Consider the following 16,616-nt stretch of genomic DNA (forward strand, 5'->3'; position numbering starts at 1 on the left):
GAAGTGTGACTTGGGAGTTTCCCTACCTTCTCCAGGTGACAGCAACCTCTACGTGGTTGAGGGTTACGGTGATGCTGGCCGGCTGCCCCTCCACTGCATACACCACATCCGGCTTGTCCAGGATCATAGGGGCCTCCGCTAGGTAAGGCCCTGCAAGCACAGCCACCATAGCAGACAACATAAGGAGGTCAGTTTGCTGTTCTAGATCGGGAATATGGAACCTGTGGTCCTCCAGAGGTTGCTAGACCACAACTCCCATAATCTCTCACCATTGACAATGCTGGCTGAGACTATTGGGACTTGGAGGCCAACTTCTGGAGGGGACATAGGTTCCCCACCCTGGACCATCAGTATGTAGGGGAGTGGACAGATATCCAAGTTCTCAGCTAGCTAGGATTCCTGTTTTGACACATCAAACAGGAATCCTGACTTTGGGGGTTCACATTCCAGAGGCCATTCCTGAATAATTCCTGATTTATTGTACCCAGACACTGAGCCCGGAGCCGAATCTCCTCTAGCCCAGAATATGCATTATGCCAAAAGTGCTCTAATATGGGCTCTTGGCCGCAAGGGGGAAACCCACTTCTAGCAGTTCTTACGTGGGACTTTCAATGTGTATAGAGAACATGCCAAGCAAAGGATTCAGCAACTCTACTTCAACAGAGGAGCTACTTCAAAGATGCTGGAGGTGGCAAGCAGTTCCCCCAAGGGAGAAAGCATTTATGGCTCTCTGCCATGGGCTCTGGAGAAACAATGGCATTGATTATATCAGAATCTTTATATTTAGGATTAGAACCCGAGTAAACCCTGCGGCCTAATTATAAGACTAGAAAGGAGCAGAAAGTTAGAAATGCAACCTTTCCTTCTGTTTTGTTATGGGCCTTTGGCTATTTGCTTCTGTCTGATTCTATCTAAATATGTTTCTTGTTTAACCACCAGAGCATCAGACTGAGACTGGGAAAATCTCATTTGCCCTCAGGCATCATCACTCCAGTGATGGGGTATGTGTGTGTGAGGAGACTGCCATAGTGTCAGCTTCTTTTCCATTTCCCTCCTCCTAGTTCCCCACCCCCTGCCACCTGTCCTCTTCCCCTTTCCCTGCTTTGACGCTGCCTTACCACGATCAAGGAGCTGCACAGCCTCAGTGGGTGGAGAGGGCTTGCTATTAGCCTTGGCTGTAGCTGTGAGTACACGGAACATGTAGCGGATGCCCTTCTTCAGAGCCAGGACGATGTAGCTGGTGTCATGCACCCCCGTGGCAATCACAGTCCAGTGGCTGCTACCCAGGACCTGCTGCTGGATGGTGTAAGTCACAGCTGCAGGGTCTGAGAACAGAAGAAGAGAACTTCCAACAAAAAGCTAGTGAGGCTATGCATCATTTGTCCAGAGTTAGGACTTTATGCTATGCTTGCATGCCACCCCCACTCAATACTACAGTAGTTGGGGAGGCAAGCACCTGTCTGTGAGTCAAGGATATGGCAGGCTGTTGGGAAAACTGGATAATACTCACCCTCTGGATGGTTTCTCCCCCTTAAAGCTAATTGATGCCCTTTAGGTTCGCATGAACAACAGCTTTTGGTCAGCAACAACAGAAGTAAAACAACAAAGTAAGTTTCTAGTCCTTATGGGCTAAGAAGGATATGCTTGGAAGTGTGTGAGTAACACCACCTGAAATTTTCAGGTAGCTGGATAAGATTTGTGGTAAACTGTTTTACCGGCCTGCACATATTTTGTATACAAAATAACAGCAATTGTGCAAATTGGCTTAATTTGCAAAATGCAGCTTTTCTGAGGCACAGCTATGTATGTGTGGGATGTGTGTGTGTGTGTGTGTGTGTGTGTGAGAGAGAGAGAGAGAGAGAGAAGCAGATACACCCCTAACAACAACCCACCAGTGCTAATGCGAACACATTTTCCAGTCAGTGTATGCAAATGTGTAATGCCCCCTTTGCCTGCCAGCAGCACGCAGAGAGAGTGGGCTGTACAACACATCAATGGCAGCTGTCAGTGAGAGCGGGGGCCTCACTTGCAATCGCAGCACCAGATTGTGCACCCACCTGCCCAGTGACAACTGCCAGGCTGCCCAGCAGAGGAATCCAGTTATGTGGAATGGCCTGCCCTCTAAGATGCATTTGCACTACAGCAGGAGAGACTGGGGAACCAGCCCCTGCATCTGACACCAAATTCTCCCAATTGGCACCTCAAGCAGCTATTTATTCACAGCCCAGCTCCTTCTCCACCCGGCTGCCACTACACTGCCACTGCCACTTGCCTTCCTGGCCCTGCTTACCAATAGCTGAATCCAGCCACTTGGGCTTGTTCCATTTCAGAGTGACTGCTCGGCCAGTGACAGCAGCTATAGCCGGTGGGCCATCAGGGGGTGTGGGCACCACATCTGTAAAAGACAAGCATGGAGGTGGGTGAGGACCCATCAAGAACACAGGGAAAGATGAGGAGACAGGGGCTATGTACACATTATTCCTTTAAAGCACATTTGAAGCATGTTATTTGCCTCCAAGAATTCTGAGCCCTGTAGTTTGTGAAGGGTTGCTGAGAATTGTAACAAAGTGAGGGGTAAACTGTAGTACCCATAATTATTTGAGGAGTAGGGAAATGTGCTTCAAAAGTGCTTTAAATATATTGCATGTACACAGACAGTATGCTCTGCTTTCTGACCAAGATCACATTTGCCCCCTCCTTAGGGGATTCTGAGGCTTGGGTACTAGTCTATGTTTTTAATTGGTGGGTGCTTAAGTCACTCTTTCTAGAGTGAGTTCCAGGACTCAATGATATTATGTGGTCTCCTACATGTTAAAGGTTCAAACAGCAGAATGCTAAAAGACACCTGAAGCCCTCTATAGCTGACTTTCTTGCTCCACCAGAAGATAGTAGCTCCATGACCAATTAAGACTCGAATCAGGTCGTTTGACTTCACATTTGCCATCCTGGGAGAGAATGATCCAAAATATTTCTTGGCAGGCCTGGCAGTGTTTGACCCAGGCCTCTATCTCTCCATCGATCCCCGGCCACCACACATAACTCCTGGCAAGGGCCTTCATTCTTACTACCCCTGGATGTGTCTCGTGTAGGGCTGTGAGGACCCTTTTGCAGAGGGGCTGGGGAACAACGACTCTGCTTCCCCATAACAGGCACCCCTTGTGGGCCGACAGTTCATGTTTGCGGGTTGTGTAGCCGGCGAATTCTGGCCCGGGGCTGCTGCTGGGCCATCCCCTCCACACCCAGTCCAGGACCCGGGAGATGACCCTATCTTTCTTGGAATGGTGTGCAACTTCTTGTGCCTGAATGGGGCGGTCGGGAAGCAGCTCCAGGCTCATAACCTCTTGTGCAGGTGCTGGGTCAGGGCCTGTTTCCGGTAGTGGTAGCCTGCTGAGGGCGTCCGCATGGCCCATCGCCTTCCCAGGTCGGTGAATCAGTGCATACTGGTAGCTGGCAAGGAAAATTGACCACCTGAGGACGCGAGGAGACAGCACTTGGGGGGTCTGCTTTTCGGGGGCAAACAAGCCGAGCAACGGCTTGTGGTCAGTCACCACGGTGAAGGGCCGCCCGTACAAGAAATCATGGAATTTTTTTACTCCCTTTACGATTGCCAGACCCTCCTTGTCGATTTGCGAGTAGTTCCGCTCGGTTGTGTTGAGTGTCTGGGAAAAGTACGCCACCGGTACCTCTCTTCCATCCGGGAGTTGGTGCCCCAGGACAGCTCCAATGCCATAGGGTGAGGCGTCGCATGCTAGCACCACCGGCAGCCTCTCGTCGAAGTGTGCCAAGACCGAGTTTGAGACAAGCAAGTCCTTGACTGCCTGGAATGCGGCCTCCTGGCGCTGGCCCCACACCCAAGGGGCCCGCTTGTCCAGGAGTCTGTGTAAGGGCTCCGCTACCGCCGCCTTGTGGGGAAGGAAGGAATGGTAAAAGTTCAATAGTCCCAAGAAGGCCTGAAGTTCAGTCTTGCTCTTGGGCGCTGGGGCATCACAAATGGCCCGTACCTTGTCCCCAGTCGGGTGGACCCCTTCTGCGTCCACCATAAATCCCAGAAAGTCCACCTGAGGCACTCCTAGTAGACATTTTTCCCGCTTCACCTTGAGACCCGCCGTCTGGAAACGGTGCAGAACGGTGCGGAGGCGGTCCTCAAACTCCTCTGGTGTGGGGCCGGCAATCAACACATCATCGAAGAAGGGGGTGACGCCAGGAATCCCTTTAAGGAGAGAGTCCATTATATTCTGGAATATGCCTGGTGCCACGCTGACACCGAATTGCAGCCGCTTTACCCTGAACGCTCCTCTGTGCGTCACAATCGTCTGTGCCTCTGCTGTGGCCTCATCTACTGGCAGCTGTTGATATGCTTGGGCCAAGTCCAGCTTGCCAAAAATTTTCGACCCAGCCAGGGTGGCAAGGACATGGCTGACCACTGGCACTGGGTATGCGTGGGCCGTGAGGGCCTTGTTTATGGTACATTTGTAGTCTGCGCAGATGCGGACCGAACCATTAGGCTTGACGGGTGTGACGATTGGGGTTTCCCAGGGAGCATTAGGCACCGGCTCCAGCACTCCTTGCTCTACGAGTCGGTCCAATTCCTCGTCTATACGGGGTTTCAAGGCGAACGGGACCCGGCGGGCCTTGAGCCTGACCGGTCGTACTGCGGGGTCAAGCTGTAGCGCAATGGGGGGGCCCGTATACTGTCCCAATTTCCCATCGAAAACCCCTGGAAATTCCTTGCATATGGCGTCCACGTCCACTTGTAAGCTAGTGTGGTTCACCCCGGTGACAGCTAGCCCCAGTGGTCCAAACCATGCCAATCCCAGTAAGCTAATGTAGGGGCCCTTGACCACAAGCAAGTCCAGTTGCCGCGTCCGCCCTCGGTATTGCACCCTGAAGGTCCCCACCCCCATTGTGGGGACCTTACGTTTCTGGAAGTCCCGGAGGGTGAATGGGGCCGGCCTGAGTTTGGGACCCCCAGTGGGACACAGTTTCCTTAAGGTCCTTGCCGAGATTATGGATAGAGTTGAACCCGTGTCAAGCTCCATGCGGCATGGGGCCCCCTCTATCTGTACCTCTACATAAATTTTCTCTACGTTGGGGTGGGGCAACTGGTATACCTGGAAGTCCGTGAGCTCCGTCGAGTTGCCTTGGTGCGTTGGGCCCCGGGACCTGGGGCTCTTGGATTGGTCATCTGATGCCTGGTGTCGGGTGGGCCGAGCCCGACACATCCGGGCGATGTGTCCCGATTTTCTGCACTGCCTGCACTCTGCGTTGCGGAAACGGCAGGTCCTCCTCTCGTGACTCTCCCCGCAGCTTGCGCAGTTCCCTCCTTCTCGTCGAGGCAGCTGTGGTCTGTGCGCTGCTTGAGTGCGCTGCTGTACTCGGTGCACCTCCTCCCTGTCGGATCCTGAGTCGTCGGTGAGGTCTTCATGGTGGACCCTCGGTTGGGATGGCAGGCTCGGCCGTGCCTCTTGGGTCGACCTCTCGGCAGCTTCTGTTGCCAGGGCCTCCTCCAGAGCGACCTGGAACGTTAGGTCCTTCTTAGCGTAGAGGCGCCGTTGCAGCTTCTCATCCTTCAGGCCACCGACGAGGCGGTCACGAAGCATGTTCTCCAGCTCTGAGAAGTTGCAGAACCGGGCGGCTTGGCGGAGAGAGGTCACAAACCCAGTTATGGTTTCCCCAGGGGCTTGCCGCTTTGCGTAGAAGGCATTTCGACGAGCCACCACTGAGGGCTGCGGCGAAAAGTGCCCCTTCAGCTGTTCCATTATTGTTTTGTATGGAACAGTAGCGACGTCTTCAGGCGCAAGGAGAGCCCGGGCGATTTCAAACGTCTCCTCTCCGCAGACGCTGAAGAATATCGCCCTCTTCTTGGCGTCTTCTTCGTCGGTGACCCCTTTGGCTTCTAGGAGGAAGGTGAAACGGGAGGCGTACGCTTCCCAGTCTCCAGATGCTGGGTTGAATGGCGAGAAGCTGCTGTTGGCTGCCATTCTGAGTTCCTTGTGCCCCGGAGCTGAAGCCTGGATACACGGTGCGAGGCAGCGGTGCGGCAGTTGGCGGTGCTGCGGTGCTGTGTGTGGCAGTCAGCTCAGCGGGATCCCATCCTCGTCGCCAGTGAAATATACTCAGAGTCGCAAAGTGATTTCATGCTCTTTATTCAGCTCATAGTGGTGAGGAGGAATGAATGAAATGTCCCCTCACAGTATCTGCTTTATATACATTATTTACACAATGGGCTGCACATGATTGGCTAATTCTGGAATTCTACTGTAAGCCAATCAGGTTGTGGATTCACTTCTATCTGGAGCAGGATTGGGTGGTTCCTGCCAACCAATCATACTGCTGCATTGTTCTAGGACCAATCAGACTGCTGCATTCTGAATCCTATTGTTCTAGGACCAATCAGACTGCTACAGTTTGGATCCTATTCAACTCAGTACATAACAATTATAGAGGGGCATTCCACACTAGCACTGAGAAGATGTGTGGGGCTTTTATATGCAACAACTGCGGCAAGAGTATTGTTAGCCCAGAAATGGAAACAAGAAGAAATTCTAACGAAAGAAGAATGGCAGACGAAATTAATGGACTATGCAGAATTGGACAAAATGACAGGAAGGATTCGAAACCTGCGGGACCAGAGATTTACAGAAGATTGGAAGAAGTATATGAATTATTTGAAGAGCAACTGTAATCAACAAATTACGCTAGTAGGACTACAAGAAGTTTTGTAAGGAGAAATATATGAAGTGTTACAAAGTAGAAAAAGATAGAGATATTGGTTATGAGTTTGAAATGTAATAGGGAAGATAAGAAATGCATACTGAGAGATTAGATTGGAAAATTTTCAGACATGATTGATGGAAGTCAAAAATTTGAATAAGATGTAAAAGTAGGTTTAATTACTTTTGAAAATGATATGTTAAAAAGAGAGAGAGAGAAGATGTGTGGGGCTGCTTGCCTGCAATGGGCATGACCAGAGGCAGAAGGAGAACAGGACCAGAATCAAAAGTGACAGATCAACAGATGTGGCTCTTACCTTTGTCAAATAGGCTGCGTTCCAGCCGTGCAAAAGTCGGAACATTCTACACCAACCCACCCTCACGACTCCAGGCAAGTGACAGGCATTGTTATAGTTCAAAGACACATTCCAGCCATGCAAAGGCACTTGAGGGTGGGAACAGGGCAAGTGAGGGTTGTGGCCTGGGAAGTGTCCCAAGGGCTGGAGAGGTCTAGAGGGTCATAGTCAGCCCTCAGGCCCAAGGTTCACCATCCCTGGGCCCAAGGCAAAGCAGCTCATGGGGTGCTGATGCTGAACAGCCGCTCCTCCCACTGTTTCCCCATCCTTACCTGTGACATAGAGGTGAGCATAGCAGGTAGCCTTGCCCAGTTTGTTGGCAATGACACTTTTATAAACCCCGGCGTGGGCGTGACTGACAGAGATGAAGACCAAGCGATGCACATCCTTGTCTGCAATGGATGGTGGCAGGGAGGGAACAGAGAACACGTTACAATCTTTGTACAAAGGAACAACCAGTGAGAGCCAAAGCATACAGGTACTGACATGTTTACTAGGGAAATGGTATTAGGGACATGAGGAGGGAAGGTGTAGCAATGTGGGGGGGAAGGTAGAATCCTGCAGGTGCTGCTGGGGTAAGGATGTGCTGCCTTACAGGTGTGATGGGCACAGGCAGGAGGCAATGACACCCACCTATTGTGGTCCCAGCCACCTTTCACCATTAAGAGGAGACAAAGAGATCTGAGTTAACCTGGACACAGTTCTGCATATGCCCCTTTGGAAATCACGGGAAACTGTGCAAGTCACAGCACAGCTCCTGTGAGGCCTGAGATGGGGAACTTCCTGGCGGATCGTCCTCACGTTAATTTGTTAAGAGAGTGGGGATCATCCAATTTTCCACTTCAATTACCAGTATGTTTTGGTGCAACCCTGCCTTATTTTCACTGGGAAGGGCTCAGCAAATTGCCCCCCAGCTCCAGCTGGTGCTTCTATATCAAGGCCAGTGTCAGAGGTTGGAACAGTCGGGCATCCGCCGCGACCTATGGCTCTGCAGAGGTCCCACTGCCAAGAGACTCAGGCCCTTTCCCCTTGGCCTCCTTGCCACAGCCACCTTCCTCTGGCCCAGAGGGGGGTGAGCTGAGCAAGGGACAATGGTGGCAAGAAAGAAAAAAAGAAGCTGCTCACATAGCCACTTATCCTCCAGCTCTTTATTGGGGAAGTACATCCCCCCTCCCAAAAAAAGTCTGGAGGGGACCTGTTTCTTGTGCAAAGCAGCTCACAGATGAGATAAATTACAATCACCGCAACAACGAGGAGGAGGAAGAAAGAGGTGATTGCAGTGCACAGAGGCTCCCTGGTCCAAGGCCTCCCTGCTCTGGATCTGGCCCTGTTTCATGAGGCAGCTCCCTTATGCGCATGGGGGAAATGCAAGGGGAGAAGCCTACATTGCATCATCCTGCGATCATCAGTGCTCTCGATGCGCCGGCCCTTGTGGAACCAGGTGATGGCTGGGTAGGGCAGCCCGGCCACTTGGCACTCGAGCACAGCCTCCTTGGATTCCACCACGTCCAGGTCATGCAGCGGCCGCAGAAAGTCAGGCATGGTGAAGCGCTCCACTTCGCTCTCCCCTTGTTCCGGCTCCTCGGGGATAGAGGGCATCTTCTCCAGCTTGGAGCTGCAAGGCAAAAAAGGGAGAGGAAAGAGAGGTCTCAATCGAAGCAGCCAGCCCAGCCGCTGGGCTGCCCTGCTCATGGGACTCTACAGCCACATCTCACAAAGGATCACAGCCACAGATATGATAAGTCAGAGGTATCCTATTGGAACAGGAAAAGCCATCTCCGCAGGCAAGCCATGATCAGGTTTCACAGATGCAGGCATGGTGGAGAAAAGCCATAGGAGAGTTTCTTGCAAACATTCCCCAGGGAAAACAAGCAGCAGGCAAATGAGGATTGGGAAGTGCTTCCATTGTTACAGAAGGGAGATCAAGTGAACCCAAAGGAGCTGCGGAAGTATGAAACAAATGTGGATTATGGAGTGATTGCAGGGGGAAATAACAGATCAATATCATCCAGTGTGTGGCTGGGAAATGAGGATCCCTAACTACTTGAGTTTGATAGTGACTATACAGAGATAAGGAACCATGCCAGGAGAAATCAACCAGGCAAAAGCAGTGGGCGAACATATTTCCTCCTGCTTCACAAACAGAAAACCATAGGTGTATAAGGCAGGAAACGCCATACTTTCTTGGAGCAGTTTTTGATAGCCATAGGAAAATTTGCTGGTTGTATGAAATAGGTAATATATTGGGTAATAAACTGGGTAATAATATACAGTACTGAACCCAGCCCAGTTCAATCGCTTCAGGGTTTTGTCCACGCTTAAAGAGGAATGGAAAAACATTTGCCTTTAACTAAAGTTGAGATGTCTTTGCAATCAACCCAACAGCTTGGCTCTGGGGAGGGATAATGCTTTTCATTGCCCTGGAATAACCAGATAACTGCCTGTTTGCATGTAGTGCCAGGGATATCTGCTATTCTGCTACAACAGATTGACTCTCCCGGTCCTTTTTTATATTACATGTAATCGGTTCAATTGGCCTTAATATAAAATGCCTCTATTTTGTCTGGCTAATGTCCCTCGTTTTAAGCATGCTAATTATAGTTGCTGATGCATCGAAGGATTTGTGCTCTGAAAGAGCATGTGCACTTATAAGACCTGGAACAGGAATAAAAGAGCGGAGTATGTTGGGAAAGACTGGTAAGGCCACAGGCAAGCTGATTCTCACAAGAAGACGGCAAGAGCCCTCTGAGAGTGACTGTGTTTGAGGGCCACTCTGGTTTGGGCAACGAGCCAGGCTGTGACGGGGCCTGCATTCCAGGGAGCTTCCTGTGAGCTTGGGTCAGTGAGAACAGAGGCCGGGTCTGGTTCTCATGAATACAGAATTACTCCCAGGTTGAGGAGTTTCCCCCTCATATTAGGATTGCTGGGCCAGGGTGGGGAGCAGCTATCACCACTCAGATACAAATGTCAGTAAGGCAATGCATTTGAAACACAGAAGTTAATATCACAGACAAACAACTTCTAGCTGTTTATTGCCTGACATTAATACAGAACTTGGGGGTGGGGAGAAGCCACACTGTGTAGTCAAAAGCCAAAGAAAACAAACAGCATTTATTCCATTGGTCAGGACAGTTTAAAAATGGCCCAGGCCTTAAATGTGCCCTCCCCACAAAAAAAGATGCAGTGCCAGGGCACAGTGCAAGCCAAATTAGGAGGCCATGGGTACATTCGCATAAGCAAATTAGCACAGGAAGATAGCTGGTGCCAGAACATTGGCTGTAAGAAATATTAAAATGCCCACAACTGACTGTGACCCAACACCTAAGGCAAGTGGTAGGGAACTTCAGGCCCAGGGTCCAAATGTGGCCCTCCAGGTTCTCTATCTGGCCCTTGGGTCTCGCCCCAGACTACTACCACCCCACTCCTCAGGCCCCAAGTGCTTTCTCCCTCTGACTGGAATATGTTCCTGAACTGTAGAAATGTCCCTTGCTTGCCTGGAGAGAGGATGGAGAAGGGTGTGTGTTTGGGGGTGCAGAGAGAAAGAGAGAGAACACTCTCTGACTTTTCTGTGGCTGAAACGAAGCCTACTGTAGAAAGGTTACCTACCACCCATGGAACCTTTCACCCCTTGAAAGGTTATCTATGTGCTAATGTGATCCTTGAGCTGGAAAAAAGGTTCCCTGCCCCTGATTTAATGGGATATCCTAGGCCCCATCCTCAGCCCTTCCTTTCTCCTCATACTCACATCTGAGAGCTGGTTGCTGGTCTCGGCTCCTCCACGTACAGCTCAGCAGTGCACTCGGCTCGGCCATGTTTGTTGCTGGCACTCACTCCATACTGGCCCTCGTCCTCGGAGCTCACGTGCAGGAGCAGCAGTGAGTACAGCCCTCCGACCCGCTGCAGGCGCATGGTTTCCCCCTCTTGCACAGGCTGGCCTGCATCAGACACATCTCAGTCAGAGAGCCCTGGTCCGAAAGCAAGAGGAACCAAGGCAGGCTTTATCCTGAACGAAACCAAGCCTTCCACTGGTTTAGGGCCTAGAACAGGGAGTGGCATCCCTCTATCCCTTGGGCCACGATAGGGAACAGAAATAAAGAGGAAGAGGCCTTGCCCAGCCCCACCCCAGAAGAGTAGCTATACTGAAATTTATGACATGGGGTAGGTAGGCCACACTGCCCTACACATGCTAGTCTTGCGACAAATGTGGGAGAGCTCTTTTGCTAGCAACCAGCTCCCAGTCTGAAGAAGAGGGCGGCATCCAGCACAGCTCAGGATCCTGAATAAAAACTTGTAGATCAACTTTGTCATCCAGAGCAGCGGCCGAGTTCGTAGCTGGAAACAGAGTATGCAGAAAGGCCTGCTGTGCACTTGAGAACTGTGGACACGCCAACAAGACAGTGAAGAGAATGCTACATGTACATGGGTGCAACCCCAGCCAAACACCATAGATACTGAGAGGTAGGGACTCTGTGCCCAGTCCTTAGGTGGACACATTTGACCATCATCAAATGTACTGGTTTCAATTCAAGAAGCTAATTGATGGTCTGCCCCTGCCCCCTCCTCCCAGTTGTCATGGTTTCCAAAAAGGAATGTGGAGTGGGGAGCAGCTTGACCCTGCGGCCTGATCTCTCTGCAACATCAAGGCCACCATGAATAGATGGGCACCGATCCCACACTCTATTGTCCTCCCAACCCCCCAAAAGCTGATTTTTTAATTCCCTGTTACCCAGAGCCTCCTGTACTGGGAGATGGAGGCTATTACCGAAGCGTGTCCAGGTGACAACTGGTGTGGGTTTGCCGCTGATCTTGCAGTCGAACCGTGCCATCCGCCCCTCCACCACAGCCACGGCCTCCAGCTTGCGGGTGAAGAGTGGCTGCTGCGAGGGCAAGACCGTCAGCTTGGCACTGCATGTCAGCTCATCTGCAAGGCACAGCGAAGGGTCAGCTACAGTGGAGGGCCCTGGAGAAATCTTCCCTTCCCTTCTGAAAGTAGTCTCAGTGCCATGGATGGAAGGCACAGTAGGGGAAGCAGCTGGCAGCAGGTTGTGTGACTGGACTGCTATACCCTTGGGCATGGGACGGTTGTGAGAAGTTGTTAGCAAGGGAAACGTTGGGGGCAAAAGAGCAGGAAGGACGTTCTTTGGGCATAGGGTTGGAGTTATTAAGGAAGAGGAGAGTTCATAAGCTAATTGCTCCTGCTTCTTTCTGGGCACTGTCTTAAAGCTGACCCTGGCTTCCAATTCTCCTTGTGACCATTAGATCCTAATGCTTGGAGGTAGGTTATTTTTATGATTCATTTACTTATTAATGCAATATAATTATTTGCTATTCTTCCTTGTGAAAATTCTTGCTCATCTTTTGATAACACCTTGAGCCACTTTGGCTAATATCTTGTGGGAAAGCAGCATACAAATAAGCAGGCGAATGAATGAATTATCCAACTTTTTAAATGGTTCTGCTCTTCTGCACTGAATGCCACTCTTTCTGATGCACAGAAATGAAACAGGGAAAGGTGCTCTCTTCTCTCTCTCTCTCTCTCTCTCTCTCTCTCTCTCTCACACACACACACACACACACTGATTTATCTCCAAACCACAAAAATCCTCAGCTGCTGAATTTCTGCATGTCAGGTTGCTGTTAAAGGCACAGGCTAGGGTGTGGGTAAGAGGAGAAAGTGGCAACAACCCTCCTTAGAACATTCCTGCAAAAGCTGCCAGCCTCTGTTCAAATCACTAAGGTAACAGAATCTAAGCCCCTTTGTATGGGTAGGCGTCAGGTTTGCCAGTTTCCCTCCCCTCCTCTGCAACTCCCCCCAACATCTGTTCATTGGCTTTGAATCTGTCATCTGACAGGGCCGTCAGAGGATGTACTTGAGCATGTCTGAGACTAGGAGAGAGGAGAATGTAAATAAAAGTCATTTGCCTCCCTAATCAGGTTGCCACTACTACTGTGCAGGCCTCTCTAATAGTGACAGCCACTGTAGTGTCATCATTACTAAGACACTGGGCACTACCAGTGGGTTTAATTTGCAAACAGGTTGTTGGCGATAAGTACAACCCTGAAAGGTAAAATTGTATTTTTTGTTGCCAGTGATAAGCACTTCTGGGCAGTGTTGGCTGGTTCCCATTGGTATTGGTGGGGCAGACGGGAAGGAGGCCCAGCAATCAGTGGAACCAGAGCCAATAACAGGCAGAGTCAGCAAATCCCCCATCATCCTCCCTGCTTCGTTCTGCAAGAGAAACCCTGTTAAGACTAAGGAGGAGGAAGCCGACAGACAGTTTTGCCCCTGGGATTGGCTGAGGACAGACTGAGGCTGGCAGCCCAGTGCTCCATTCACCCTATTGGACCAGCCTCCACTGCTTATGGGGATTTTTTCCCTCAGGTGCCAATATAACTTGTCTCGCCTTGCTAAGCCGCTTGCACTCAAACAAGGTGCCATTTTTAAAGCCAGCCCCACCGCTCCTGCCACAAAGAGGTGATTGTGGCAAGAAATGGGTAACAAGCAATGCCATTCCAGGCCCTAACTAATCCCACACCACTTGGGGAATTCATCCAAGCCATTGAACAGATTCCAAAGGGGTCTGGGGTGTGTCTGAGGCAAGTCAAATAGGACTGCTCAGCTCCTTTCTCTCATGGAACTCCCGACCTGGGGCTAGAACTCTGGTGCCTAGCTAAAAGCACCAGTGGAGTTCCTTATTGCAAATGTTTGATAGCGGAGTAGCTGTGTATGGCCCTGGGTGCTAGAGGGCACAATGACATAGCATCTGAGCGACAAACAGGTTCAAGACTTGGTGCAAACTCTTTAAGAGGTATGGCTATCCCCTTCCCTGGAAAAAAAATGGTGCTTGGATGTCTTCTGCTACATACACACCGTGTCTTTAAAGCACATTCAAAGCACATCCCAAGGATTCAAGGAACCGTCACAGAGCTACCATTCCCAGTACCCTTAGCAAACTACAGTTCTCAGGATTCTTTGGGTGAAGGAAAGGTGCTTTAAGTATGGTTTGTACACAGCCTTCTTTTCTGAATGTGAACTGTGTGCTCATATGAGCATAGGGTGGGGGCTTTCCCTTTGCCCACTTTTGCAAGCTAGCTGCTCTGCATGTAACCTCTCCACGCACGAAATGACCTTTTCAGCCTGGCCACATAAAAGCAAGCAAGCAGGTCTGTGGAGGTTATTCTTGGCTGTATTATTTGTCCTGCCAGTTCAGAAGCTCGGTACATACCTAAGGTATAAGGCCTACTATATTAATATATTTCTTTCCTTCTCTGCTGAAGCTTCTTGTCCCTTAATACAGGTCCAGAAAGCAACTCTTAGCTAGGGACTCAAATCCAGGATTGTAACCCAGAGAGGACTGGCGCGGCCACATAGTTGCATCCTTTACTATACCTCTTGCCCCTTTGACCCCCTGCCCCCCAACCCATAAATTGCCCAGGAATTTATCTCAGCTCATTAGTCTGGAATGTCTTTTTATCTAACGCCAACTCAAGTGCACCATGTTTGAGCACACACTCTACAGTGAAAGCACATTTAAAACAAATGACTTCACTCTCCCACCAAGAATCCAGGGAACTGTAGTTTGTTAAAGGTGCTGGGAGTTATAGCTCTATGGGGCTAACCTACAGTTCCTAGAATTATTTGGGGAAAATACACGTACTTTAAATGTATGGTGGCTACTCAGCCCTAGATAGCTCTGCACACGAAAGGAAATAGGGAAGCTCTTCTCTACCCCACACCCTAAAAACAACCAGGTGCCTGGTCCTTGCAGAATTGTAATGAACTAGTAGCATAGAAATAAGACTGGCAAGGGAATTCCCACAACATGCCATTATATTTTTTGTGCTGTTTATTTGGTTTTCTGTCGTTTGACGTTTGTTCTGATTCAGCAGGAAACAGCGGGTTTTCCCAGGGAAAGCAGCAGGACAAAAAAGAAACCTCTCAGACCTGTGACTAGAAATCATGGGACAAAGAAAAGTGTGGATTGGCTCTAACTTGTGCTGTATAACCCTTGGCCATTTGGACAGCAGGCTGGGCTCTGGTAGCTGCTGTTGTTCACCCCGTATGGCAGTGGGGACATATTTCATGTTGTTAGGCGATTTTTCCACTCCCACGACCGACTTTGCATGAACGCTTTTAGTATTCTTATATTTGTACTGTTTTTATTGAATTTGTTATTGTATTTTAAGTCACTTCAGGATGTCCATAAGTAAACTAAACTAAATTTGTTCTGCAGTTGCCCCTATCCAATCCAGTTGCCCTTCCCCAGCCTTGATATATATATTTGATTTACTAAATCTGTGATGGATACACCACTATACACATCTATTCAGAAACAAGTCCCACTGAGTTTAATGTGTAGGACCTTCTCAAATGGGTACATAGACTCATAGAGTTGGAAGGGACCCGCAGGGTCATTTAGTCCAATCCCCTGCAATGCATGAATATACAGTTGTCTCTTTCAGGAATCAAACCTACATCCTTGGTATTATCAGCACCACACTCTAACCAACTGAGCTATCCAGCTGAACAAATCTACTCAGAAGAAAGTCCATCAAGTGCTCCCAAGTAATGTGCGCCTAGGATTGCAGTCTCAATGCGTTTTCTAGGTGGCAAGGAAGCAGATAGGGTGATGTGAAGGTTCTTACATTGGTTTAATGAGGCATGCCAGCCCCCAGGGCCTATGGCAGCAGGCTATTCATGCTTCCTGCTTTAGTATACGGAATGAACTGTAACACTTTAAACATGTGTGCCTATTTTGAATGGTCAAATAATTATGGAATCTTAAAACTTTAGCATCACAGAGACACCATCCCCCCACCCAATTATATCAGTGCAGTGATGACCCTGTTGCAAATAGGGTTGCCAGCTGACCAGAAAAAAACTGAGCCCAACCTGCTCTCGTGCCTGTAAGAGCACCTGAATATGGAGGAACAAGCAGGTTAAGGGTTTCAAGGGATGGAGATAAACATCACCTATTTATATATGTTCATCACACTGCTATTAAAGGCACTGTTACAATGGTTGGTTGAAAGTGAGCAGCCAGTTACAAGCATCCCCTTCTTGCTCCTGGACCACCTTGACTTCTCCCAGTGCAGCATTTCCTCCTTCCTTACCTTTAGCTGTGCTAAGCTTGCACGTGTAGATACCACTATCATCCTCATGCACAGAGGTAAGCAGTAGCTTGCACTTGCGCCCATCGAAATGCATCTTGCACTGGAGCAGAGCAGGCTGGAGCAGGCGCCCCCGCCATAGCCAGTCCACATCCACATCAGGTGGGCCAGACACCAGGCACTCGAAGAGAGCTGCATCCCCAGCCCCCACCACCACGTCCTGCAGGGGGGCCAGCACTGCCAAGGACTGGGTCTCAGGGTGCACTGGGGAAAAGGAGGGGAGGGGGAAGGGAGGAGGAAACGGAAAAAAAGAGAGAGAAAGAAAGATGCGCCTCTGAGCAATGGAACAAAAACAGGAAAAGATGCAGGGCACAAGGTGGGGGAGGCATGTTGTGAGTATTCATGGCTAAGTGAGATTGCCAAGCTGGCCAACATC

General features: G+C 50.0%; 1 protein-coding gene across 6 annotated transcripts in view; it reads right to left on the reverse strand.

Annotated features, from left to right (window-relative positions):
• Nucleotides 1-16,616, reverse strand: part of SPEG (striated muscle enriched protein kinase) — a 104,504-nt gene that overhangs the window by 30,212 nt on the left and 57,676 nt on the right. For all 6 annotated transcript variants that reach the window (XM_080980748.1, XM_080980749.1, XM_080980753.1 and 3 more), the window contains 8 exons: nucleotides 16,184-16,444; nucleotides 11,832-11,990; nucleotides 10,815-11,004; nucleotides 8,455-8,684; nucleotides 7,342-7,461; nucleotides 2,291-2,395; nucleotides 1,119-1,325; nucleotides 27-150 (listed from right to left, as the gene is read on the reverse strand). In XM_080980748.1, the coding sequence (XP_080836874.1) occupies nucleotides 27-150; nucleotides 1,119-1,325; nucleotides 2,291-2,395; nucleotides 7,342-7,461; nucleotides 8,455-8,684; nucleotides 10,815-11,004; nucleotides 11,832-11,990; nucleotides 16,184-16,444 (1,396 nt within the window). The remainder of the gene's footprint in view (nucleotides 1-26; nucleotides 151-1,118; nucleotides 1,326-2,290; nucleotides 2,396-7,341; nucleotides 7,462-8,454; nucleotides 8,685-10,814; nucleotides 11,005-11,831; nucleotides 11,991-16,183; nucleotides 16,445-16,616) is intronic.

Source organism: Podarcis pityusensis (assembly GCF_964106645.2).
Source record: "Podarcis pityusensis genome assembly, chromosome: 1".
Lineage (NCBI taxonomy): Eukaryota > Metazoa > Chordata > Lepidosauria > Squamata > Lacertidae > Podarcis > Podarcis pityusensis.